The 12,206-nt window shown below is 39.2% G+C and overlaps 1 protein-coding gene across 4 annotated transcripts in view; it reads right to left on the minus strand.

The window, feature by feature from the left end:
• The window catches only part of LOC129185227 (intermembrane lipid transfer protein VPS13B-like), a 319,375-nt gene that overhangs the window by 35,142 nt on the left and 272,027 nt on the right, over window positions 1-12,206 (minus strand). For all 4 annotated transcript variants that reach the window (XR_008572043.1, XM_054782025.1, XM_054782024.1 and 1 more), the window contains exon 46: window positions 8,136-8,297. Coding sequence is in view for 3 of the 4 variants with exons in the window: in XM_054782025.1 (XP_054638000.1) it covers window positions 8,136-8,297 (162 nt within the window). In the remaining variant the exon portion in view is untranslated. The remainder of the gene's footprint in view (window positions 1-8,135; window positions 8,298-12,206) is intronic.

Raw genomic sequence — 12,206 nt, forward strand, 5'->3', positions numbered from 1 at the left:
ATGAATGTGAGTGAGAATGATTGTTTGTCTATAGGATAGGCTCCAGCATACCCGTGACCCTAGTGAGGATAAGCAGCCATCTAAAAAATAGATAGATGGATTCTTTCTTTAGAACATTAACTTCTCATTTGTGACCATGATTGACTGCAGCTGTTAGTGCCTCTTTGATTTATTTGGAGCACTCATCGGATGGACCAATACTCAAAACAATGAGAAAGTCCTAGGAACTTGGAGATAATCAAGGTGAAACTTGCTAAAGGACATTTGACCAAGTATTTGTTTGGGTATTTATATACTGTGCATATATGAACCTGTATGTACACTTTTGACCCTGAGAATAGTCTAAAACAAATTAAACTTGTGCACCCTGTTCTCGTTTTTAAAACCATTCAAGTTGTATTGTCAGTACACCCAAGAAAAAGAACGGTTCAAATGCCCAAATTTGATATGACTTTCATTCCCATGATGAGTGTATGTTAACTTCTAACCACAACTGTATGTACATACCAGTAATTATAAAAAAAATATGCAACATCGCTTTATTGTAAATCCATGTCAATAATAGTCGCACTGCTGTCTATTTCTGCTTTGAGGTATTTTCATTTTGGGTGACTTTCGCTGTGGCAATTTGCCATTGTGCTTCTGTGTTTACAGTGGTGCTGCAGCTTTTGTATTCGTGCTCTTGCTTTCGAAGTACGTTGAGGTTTCTTGGCCCCAGTAACATCCCCTTGCTGACAAAATTGAACAAGAGTTCCATTAGTGAAAGGACACATTTTTAACAACAACAGAGGCCGCTATGGCAATATCCATCAAAGGCCAATGCGTCATAATTCTAGAGGGACAGGTCACAGTGATCTAATGTGCTGTCCGTGGTGCTGAACCAAAGAATAACCATAAGGTCCACAATGTTCACCAGCATCTTCTTATTGGGGTCAGAGTTGAACAGTGAGCCAATTAGACGGATCTGCAGTTATCCTGGATCATTTCACTCTACTTGACTTATCTGTCAGAACATGTCTTAATTCATAACAAAATAATAGTAATAAAATATAAATAAAAGTCAACCAGCACACATACAACATACACAAATCCTCATAGCCTAACTGACCATATTTAAAAAGTAATGACAAGGTTGCCAAAAGAAAAGATATGAGTTAATTCAAATCAAAAGACATCCATCACAGTGAGAGACATTATTGTGATGCTGACATCATAGCACACTTTCTTTTGGTGCGCTGGCAAGACACATTTGAATTGCTTAAATCTGGAGTCATAATGTGGCAGGATCATTAACAGGACTTTTGTCATGTGGAGTTTGACCAGAAATGGTTCTGCTTCCCAAACACGCTTACAACCCTTTGTTGTACATTCAAGGCCAAGGATTTGGCAGGAAGAATAAATATTTTGATCCTTTCATTTTAAAAAATGCTAACACATTGACATGTTTAAAAAATTACTAAGCAAAAAAAAAAAAAAAAACGAGATCCTCCAAGTTCAACGCTCATCAACATGAATTATTGAATTATTACACTGTGTCTCAGAGATAGGGAACTTCTGGTGGGCCAAACTCCGCAGAGTTGAATTACTTCAACATATAAACATATATACACTTACTAGGAACTACGACAGAACAATGGCCCATCTGATACACACCATGGAGTCATAACACAATCTCACAGCCAATCAGAGGGAGAAAAACAACCCTTCTAAGTAAATATTGGGTTGGTAGAATTTGATGAGAATGATTTCAGAGTACCAAGCTAGAAAGAGAAAAAGGGGGGTGGCAAATAGAGAAACTGCCAGTCCTCATTGTATTTCTCATGAAGTCTTGGCTGTAGAATTTGTGGTAAGAAGCTGAGGAATGGAGTGCATTGAGTTTTAAAAGATTGGTTGCAAAAAGGAAAATGTGTCTGAAATGCAAACAATTTTTAATTTTGGACATTTTAAAGACATCCAATTTATCCCAAATAAGCTCAAACAAGCCCTAGTCGGAAACGTAGTATAGTCGAGTGACTGAAGTAAGTAGGAAAGAGTAAATAAGAAAGATGCGTTCATGTACAGTTCTCACTGCCCGAACCCTCAAACAAGTATAATCTACCCCAAATGCCCGGGGTGCTCACTCATGTGAAGTCCCTCAATACTGACATTTCTACATTTTCAGAAAAACGCTACATGTCCACCACACCATTTTAACCAAGTTTTGTATGGTACACATTTTTTATATTGGTAGAAGCTGTTCAGGGTGTCCTGTTGCTGTCACCTGCTGCATTGACCAGCTAATGTGAGGTTAAATCTGACTTGAAATATAGTCGTCGCTTGCCACTTCAAGGTTCGATTTTCAAGGCTTCAATTTATCACGGTTTTTCAAATATATGCTGTTTTGTGATTGAATATGGCCTATTAGTCACAACTTATGCATATTTAAGCTAATGTTACGTATTATATGCCTAAAGTAAACATTTTCAAGCATAAAAATGGCTAAATTAACTGAAATACAAATAAAAGGCACTCAAAAGAGGTATTCAAAAACGTTGATGTAGTATTCGACACTAGTCACTACGTCTCAGTAATGTTACTGTAATCTTCAGTGAGTCAATCACCAGAGTTGATCGTCTGAACGACAGACTTTTATTGCAGGTTTGAATTATCTCACAGGCACAATAATCCCTAATAAAAACATGGGCTACTGTTGCGGCCGTAACCCACGGCAAGATGAAACTCAACTCTGAACTACCAATGTCACTTATTGTCCGCCACCATTTACAGTGTAGCATCATACACAAGCATGAGTCTTAAGTGGCTTATTTACTCTTAGTATGACTACTATATTGGGCAATATGAATGTACAAGGCTTTACTAATGTTAAAAACACATTTAGAAGGTAAACAGGTTTTCTATACTCTAACTACAGTACAAAAATATTCCATTTATGGATAAGGAATCCTACTTCGCACAAATTCACTTATCCCGGTCGGGTCTGGAACCAGTTAACTGCAATAAATGAAGGAATACCATTATGCCATCAATGGATCTCCCTATCTAGAACAATGATGGTTGAGGATGTAGAAACATGGTATTGTACTGGAAAAGATTAATTAAATTTACTAAAATATACCACTTTTGAATCAAGACTGGCCGTGGTCTAGTGGTTAGCGTGTTTGTTTCCTTACAGGATGCTGTAGTATTGTGTAAACCAAGTGTCGTGATATTTGGTGTACGATGTGTGATCCAAGATGCCTGAAAAGTAAGGCTGGGGATAGGCCGTCCACACATTTCTTAATATCACAAGATTCAACGTACCATCCATCCATCCATTTTCTATACTGCTTCATCCTCATTAGGGTCACGGGAGATTCAACGTACCAAAGGTTAGAATACAAGTTTGTTACATGCAATATTGTATGATAACTGAAAGAGTGTACCATTTTTGTTGGAAACAATCATACAAAAACTGTGGCATTCAAAAACTGAGGTTCAACTGTATATATATAATACACAGTGTAGGGTTAAAAGACAGCAATGCTCTCTTCTGAAAGAATGTCCTGTTCATGTCAAAACAGTTAATCACACCTGGAAGCTGCCCAGTAAAACCACATCTAATCCTTGGGCCAAGCAGCAGCTCCACTACAGTAAAGCGGTTTGGGGTTTAGGGCCTTTACTCAAAGAAAGCTAAAAGCACTGACTTCTCCCACACAGGTTTATAAGGTCAGCCTGGGGATTAAACCAATGACCACTATTGCTCAATCTCTCCAACTTTGAAACATAGACTTTTGGGTAACAATCACTATAACGAGTCAACCATAGAAGCCTGCTCCTGGAGCAAATTACTCTTTATTCAAATTCTGATGATTCCTTGTAGGCCCTTAAAAGTCCAAAATCCTGGGGGCTTTTTACACCCCTCTCCTAACTTAACCGCAAGAACCACAAGGATTTCCATCAGCTAGGCTGCTTCCTGTACTGAGTAGCCAGATATTTCAAATATCCACACCACACGGCAGTCTTGAAAAACAACAGGGTGGGGTGACAGGAATCGATGTTATGTGCTTATAAATATAAAAATATGTGTAGCAGGACACAATGATGGCTTTTTAATGGATGTTGTTAATCACTTTTTCAATGCACCTACATGCAGATGGCTCATAGTGTACAATACAACATAGTGTAAATATACATTGTCTTGGGGTGTGAAGGTATGCAGGGCTTGACTGTGACGCTTGACAGTCTCCAGGCTGTAGGAAACATTTTATCCTATTGTGTAGGTGTGAGTAAGGATTTGATTCAGAGTCAGGTGACAGCCAGCCTGAAGAACGTGACTGCCTCATTTGACCCTTTTAATGCAACTTATGGCTAGGATTGGCAGAAGAAACGGGGGGTAAAAGAAAAAAAAACACAAGGGCCTTGAGTAGGATCGCGACCTGAGTGAAGGTTCATGTTTCACTGAGAAAACAGTTTGCTCGAGCCTTTCTTGAGAGAGAAGTGACAGACATTCAAAGGTATGTCAACATCATTGAAAGGGTTCCCTGGTTTGACTGCTCAGCATCATATGCATTACAATGCTCCTTTACACGCACGCGCATGTGCATGCATGCTCGCACGCACGCTCAAGGAGTTGGTCTGTTCATTCCTGGGAATTTCTCTTCTTACTCTTTAGAACTACATCTATGAGATAACAGTAGGTGTAGTAAATAATTGAAATTTTCCACTGCAGAGTATTGTCTCAGCTTGGCTCTCCTGGCCTCGATTCACCTAACTGCGCAGATTTTCACCTCACAATAATACCTGTGGAAACTGGGTAAAGTATGCCGCATTGAATACATCAGCGGGAATGAGACATGCTCATGTTTATTTTTGTAACTTCTGTCCCCAAAAGAAGGTCAAGTTAACTTTATTTTCTACATACGGATGTCTTTGGGTTACAAGCGTGTTCCGTTCCTAGACTGTGGTGTAAATCAAGTTTTAGTGGAAGTCGGAACTTGTACCTAAATTATGCCTAAGTTAACGCGTACGTCACTCACACTGTACACAGAACATATAAAGGACATGAAAATATAGTACAAAGAGTAAATACAATTAAATTAAACAGTGGCTGCCTTGCAGGCCTTTCTACCTTAATATATTGTCTAGTATTGATTATATTGGCTAGTCTGTTCCCCTCCCAGACCTCTTTTTAACAGCATATACAATCCATAACCCCTCTTTCCATCTTTATCCTTAAAGATGGTCACAACAGAGGAGCAATGTGGACCAAAAGAGCCGTGTCTCCTCTCTCTGAGCTTTTTATGATGTTCATTTTCACCTCCATAGTGACTGCTTTCCTTTTCTTTGCCGCACCGCCACTTGGGAGACATAATAAAGTCCACAAAGTTAACTAAGTGTTGTGAATACACATATTCTTCTGCCCAGCATGGGGCACACACTGCATTCTTGTGCTATAAGTGGTATGTATACGTGTATTCTTCTGCTGGCGAGCGCTGTAACTGGGTCTCCAGTGTTTAAGGACCAAATGTATTTTTTTAATTAATTTATGGGCGCAATGAAAAAGGGAAAAAGGAGTTTAAAATATGATACTAGAAAATGAACAATACATTCTCTTCAAAGAAAGACAAGGATGATGCAAGGGGACAAAAGACGGAGGGACATTTTTGAATGTGCTGTCTTTGAGGGTTTTCTGGACTCTGGTTTGTGAGCGTTTGGATCAAGGATCATTCTTTGACCCTTTGCTTTGTTTTTCTAGATGACTCCAGCCTATTCTGCCCCAAACTCCACAACAATTTACTCTCCCCTTTCCGTTTTGTAAAGTCGATCATATGTCCAATAAGTTATCTGCGGATCTGGAGAGAGTGAGAGAGAGAAAGAATGCTAGAGGAGGGGACAGATTTTACTGCACAAAATTAAAGCTTGGGTGCCTGTGGGACTGGTCAGCTGGGACACAGACATCATACCACAGCCATTAGGACAGGCTGATGGCTTCAAGCTTCAAGCCCAGTGAAAATATCCATGAACAAATGGTAACGTGACAAGGACAGTATTGTTTTTATGGATAAATCTGTAAATACGTTTGTTTCTTTGCAAATGTACTGTAAATTGCTTTATGATACCCCTTGTGTATGAATTAAGTAATTGCATCATCACTTCCAAGCTGAAAAGTGTGTACTGGCATTCCAGTGGTGAAATACGAAAACGGAGGAAATGAGGGTTTATCTGCAATTGGAGGGAGAGAAGACTATGCAATATGATGAGAAAGAGTTTGTGTTGGGCTAAAGCAAAATAGTGCAATCACTTACAAGTATTTGGGGAATGATGTGCATGAGCAACAACAACATACCTCCGAGCAACTATTAAAAAAAAATATTTTATCAGTTTTCTTATTTGTGTAACCCTGAAAACTAATTAAGTGTGTGTGCTGAGGCAGACGTATTGCCACACATTTATCATCAGGCTTAATAAGTTAGCTGATTGTTTTGGCCAAGTTGCACAGTTACTTATTTATCTACTTTCACAAATCATGCTCATCTTGAGAACACATTTAATATACTGTATCACAAACACATGATAAAATAATATATGACACAACCACATCATTTATTATGACATTTGGCTCAGTCTGTCAATGTTTTCGGAGACATCCTGAAGATACAGAGGTCATTTTGACTCACTTCAGACATGAAGATTGTAACTTCCCACGTGTGTGTGTGTGTATCTGTATGTTGGAGCGGCTGAAGATTAACCGCAGTCAATGATTAATACAACTTGACTTACTGACTTAAGTAATTATGGCCATGTCTTTTCTCAGGTTTGACTTTCTCACATTTGTCATTGAGTACATGGGTTCTTGAAACGTGTTTAACGACGACACATGCGTGTGCCTCAAACAACCAACCCACCCTCCACTAACCTCAAAACCACAAAGGGTTAAATATAATCAATCTCCTTTACCAACACTGTCAGGGCAGTAGAAACACTCAAGTAACACAGTTTCCACAAAGCAGCATGACTCTGTTGAGTTTTGGACGGTATACATATTTTTCACTTTTATTTTTCAATGTCAAAAGGTGCACAGACAACATAAAACACTTGTACCAAACAACGTTGTCAATGGAGAATAGTAATTTCCATTTAACAAAGGGAATGGATGGAAAGGGCCAAACACTGCACCTTTTCTTAGACAAGGCTTGACTACTTGTAAGGCACCTGCAAAGAATCAAGTACGCTAGATGTCCTCCATGATGATATTTATTATTTACCTTTCTCTATGCCATCTATAAACACCGTGGTGGAAACAATCTAAATCAGGGTTTACCCTTCCAAACTGTACTGTGCCGAGATAAATAAATTGTACCATTTGGTGGAAACACATCATGGGGTGTGTCTTTTACGTACAGTGCTACAGTTTTTGTTATTAATTTGTTCCAAAAGGTCAGATGTAAAACAAAACCTCCAAAATCAAAGCAATTTTGCCAATAGGAAATAATGTAAATCCAATTACCGCACCGGACTATAAGCTGCACAACAATTTTAACTTTTTCTCATCATGCATTTCTTCCTAGCATAGCAGTTCGTTGGCCATGGCTGCCGGGACGCTGCAATGATTCATTGAGCTGCCTCTGTCCACCAGCTCCCTCTGGAGCTGAGCTCATGAGATCCTTGGCCAGTCATGGGAAAAAGTTCAAATACTGTATGTGTTTTTTTTTTATTTGAGTCGGGCAAACTAACTCCTGTGTTACAAACAATATTGTATGATAACCGAGACAGGGTGCGAACACCGAGGCAACATTTTGGCCAAACTGTTCGTTGAAAACTGGGGTTTGACTGTATAGTATACTCTTTTAGTATTTTTTGCCATTTCAATTTAATATGAAAAAAGTAAAAAAAAAAAAAAAAAGGTATTTAATGTACATTTGTCCCATAGTCTATCAAGTGTCCCATAGTCTATCAAGAAAGTTAAGTGAAATGTTCACCCCTTGTATATTTACATCATTAATACACCTAAATCATAATGACAAAGATTACCATTCAGCTCAGTATTAATTTTGTGTTCATTAGGTGGTTCTTTATATGCGGTAAGCCACACGGCTTTGGGCTGTCAGGTACTTCCCAGTCTTTCTGGGATCTGTGTGTGTTTGCGTGTGCGTTACCTGGGGAGATTTGTGAGATCTCCAGCTGTACTGGTGGCTGTGGAGGCTGGCCAGGAGCACGTTCTCATCTGTATCCACCTGGCCAAAGCGCAGAGTCTCATGGGTATCATTACAGATGACATAGTGGCTGTAAACTAGTTCCTCGGCCTCTGGGTTTCCATTCTGTGAATAAACAGTAGGAGCGATGGTCAGATGGACTAATTAAAAAGGTGACAGAAGCAAAAACGCTATAAAGTGTGTTATGTATGTCATTGTGAGCTGCATGTGATAACATTTACAACAATGCCATGGCGTGTATGTGTTCTTGATCTAAAAACTGCACATCTTGCCAGGTCAGCTGTGAGCCAGTAGGAGATTGAGGTGATATCATCTGTGGGAGCAAGACAACCTCAGTAGGGGGGTGAAACAAATCACAGCCTGTCAGCTAACCAGGCTGGAGCCGCCTCAACTGAACTTAAAGTACATTTTAGGTTGTCCTCTTCAAAAACACAGGACTTTCTCACATCTGGCCAAATGAGCAACAAAGAAAACGTTTTTTCCTCTATAGTTAAAGTCACCATTATATGGCGGTAAAAATATTTCTCAGAGGTCAAGGAATTACAACTAACAGCTTTATTATGTGCACCTGTCTTTCTTAATATCTTTATGCACAGAATATAGAGTTACACAAAGTGTCCATCTCCTTGAGAAGCATCATAATATTAAAGTATTAGTTCTTAGTCTGAGCTATTTTCCATGTATAAATGAAAAATTCATACTGAAAATGTGTCATACAGGGATGCCGTGCACTCATACATCACTTTGATGAAAGAAAACAGAGCTCATGGGTAAAATAATGCGCACAATTTATCATTTTATTTGAACTCCTTCCAAAGAGTCTTGGGCCCTGATGGGATATCTCACTCTCTTGCACACCCATCCCCAGCCTCAGCCTCTTGAGGTACATCCATCTGTAGTTCACACAGCTTCTTCCCTGCTACCCAACTGCTCCAAAAAGACAGACCCAATCCTGCTGTATAATTTTAAATGGCACAGAGGTTGATGGTTATAAGACCCTAGCAATAAAAGCTCGAAGTTTGACTGCCAAGCACGTTTAAGGCCCTGAGATTGTTGAAGCTATTGAAAACGGATGGGAAAGCTTAAACCATTGGAACAGCACTTGACAATGGATGACGACTGATATGCAACAGTAAGGTAAAGAGAGAGTGAGCGGGGTTGGGGGCAGAGAGGGAGGTAAGATAGTGGGAGAGGTAAAAGGGGTAAATAGAAATGGGACAGCTGCAGTGGTATCAAAATCCACTTCCCAGTTTTACAGTGGAACAGTATCTATGCTCCCCAACAAATCTGACACTGCGATTTACAAACTTCCTGCTGCCATCGTAAGATGCCGTTGCTAATCCCACTGTTTGATGGTATCGTCTTTCTGCTCCAGTTCATGAGGCAACATGATAGGCGCATCACAAACACAACAGTTCACTTCAGTTCTCGCATCATCATCCCTTTATCCAAGAACTTTAAGTGTCTAAATATTAGGACAACAATATTTGAAAAGAAAACATCGTATTTGTTAAAGAGTACAAGGTGAAACGACAACTTCTGCCTCGAATCCAAGTATCCATTTCACTAATCCACCCAGATACTGTTTCTTCAGTATCCAGAGTACACACAAGGGGGGGACATACATGTATGCCCATAAAATGTCTGGAATACAAATTGTAAATAATGATACCCCCGAAAAAAAATACCCGTTCTTTTCTTCTTTTGGCAATTGTGTGTGTGTGTGTGTGTGTGTTTGCAAAAGTGCTCATTCATGCAAAAGACGAAAAAAGGCGAAAAACACCGTTGTCTCACACGCATATACAACTGTTTGTAAAGATTTTGTGAGAAAATACACAGTGCCAGTACTACTGGGCTTTTGTGTGGCTTTCCACAAAAGCCACTTCCCTGGGGTTTAGGGGCTGAGAGAGAGCATAGATGAAGATGGAGAATTGAAAATGGAAGTATAGCGCTTGAGGTTTAAATGTGGGGGTCTGAGGTCATCACCATATGGGCCACATGAAGTTTAAGGATATGAACCAGAAAAAAAAAATCATACTCAGTGAAAATATTTGTAACAAAAATGCACTGAACTTTAGCACAATTTGCTATGAATGTGGTAACCTCTTTCTGGCTTTAAGAAAGAACAAGGGTTTGATTGAGGAATAATTATGTCTTTTTTATTGCTGCGCATCTGGAAGTGTTACAGCTGTTCTGGTCATGGTGGTGTGGTATGACCACCATGCGTTGTTAGCTTTAACTTGTGTGGTAGTTGGGGAATCTTCTCAATGGTTCGGTGGTGACCATTAACGCCACATCACAACAGGTCCGCCTGCCAGCCTTGACACCAGGAACCATAAAAATCACTAAAATGATTAAACACGTAAGGATACATCCTTCTGTTGTGGCAGAACAAAGCCTGTTAACATTTCCAACTGTTTCTGATTAGGTTTTCAATATGGATCACGTTTTATGACGTATAGACTCCGTGTGTGTGTTTGTCTTATGTTTGGGCTGTTTAAAATGAAGCTCAATTTCCCACAATATCCATGTTTTGTGATTGGCCTCTCTTTACCCCTGTCTCCAAAACTACCAAATCCACATGCAGCACATTTACCTCATAATTACAGCGTGTTTCCCCCTTAAGCAAAGTGGTTGAGGTAGTTATGTAGGGGTTCCAAGGTTGCTGCTGTTTAGTCCAATCAAAACAATACAGAAACTCAATAACTCCATGAACTAATCCCCAGAGAATATCTGAAAATCCCTGTGGGAGACAAAATGACCTAGTAGTCATGCTTGGTAAATTGGGTAATACCCATCATGAATATCAACATGTACAAAACACTACTTTAGAACTGCTCTGTGAGCTTTCATTACAGTGTGTTATTTATGGCTAAATTAACTCACAGAAATTGGGAAAAATCAGCTTGCACCAATGCTAAGATGAAGCAAATGGTCTAATATGAGCCATCATCCAACAGGGCTGATTAAAACTTTGATGATGGTGTAAAAAATAAATCTTCTGGCCAAACCATGAATTTAAAATATATTTCTATGTATTTGATTTGATCACAGCTGTTTTTGTATAAAAAACATCAGCTATTATTTCTCAAAGTAAAACCACGAGCATACTTCATATCTCCAGGGGCCAGTATAATGAGGCAGTACAGCTGAGCAGAGCCATGCAAAGCCAGAATGCCCCAAGTGTCTTAGCATGTGTGGTAGACAAGAGGGTGGAGGACCCGGGCCAGAAAAAGTCTTGGCAGGTGTCATCAATTTTACAATATTTTCTTGAGCCTCAATTCAAACATGATCCTGACTACCAGAGGCAGTGGTGAAAGTTTAGAAAAGAGACAGGATGAGGGACCAATGTGTTAAAGTCGTACAATATACACACGGCAGTCTTGTAGTCCAAACTTACAACAAACTACAAAAAAACACCCTATCCTGCAAATTGTATTACACCTGGCATAAAACCAAAACAATTCTTATAAAACTCTCTATTTTGTTATGAGTTTGTTTAGCTGATACTCCAAGTGGGACAAGGGACAGATAGGTAACTGTCTTTTTGCATATTCTGTCTCAGAGCACAGCTTATTTTCTTGAGACTGCCCTTACAGAGTTATTACGCCTGTACACCTTATGCAAAAATAAGGAGGATGATTTATTGTTGCTTTAAATGTTTTAATCCATTCTACTGACAAAATAAGAAATGTAACTAATATTTTGATTGTGCAAATTGCAATCTGTCCTGCAAACTCCTAACCATCAACTCGGGACACTGGGCGTGAGTCAAAGCACCAATTCAAAAACAACTTTTGCGATAAAATGACTGTTGGAATCATTAGATTAGATTCAGATCCAGAACCCTCTCTCTTAAATTGTCATTGTTTACTCACAACGGAAACTAACAAGCTAAATATTAAATGCAGAATTTAGGTATAAGCCATAAATAATGCCTCACATACTTAAACACATTTTAAATGATAAAATGCATAGGTGCTCAACACTAATGAATGATAATGATTCAATCAT

Source organism: Dunckerocampus dactyliophorus, chromosome 7 (assembly GCF_027744805.1).
Source record: "Dunckerocampus dactyliophorus isolate RoL2022-P2 chromosome 7, RoL_Ddac_1.1, whole genome shotgun sequence".
Classification (NCBI taxonomy): domain Eukaryota; kingdom Metazoa; phylum Chordata; class Actinopteri; order Syngnathiformes; family Syngnathidae; genus Dunckerocampus; species Dunckerocampus dactyliophorus.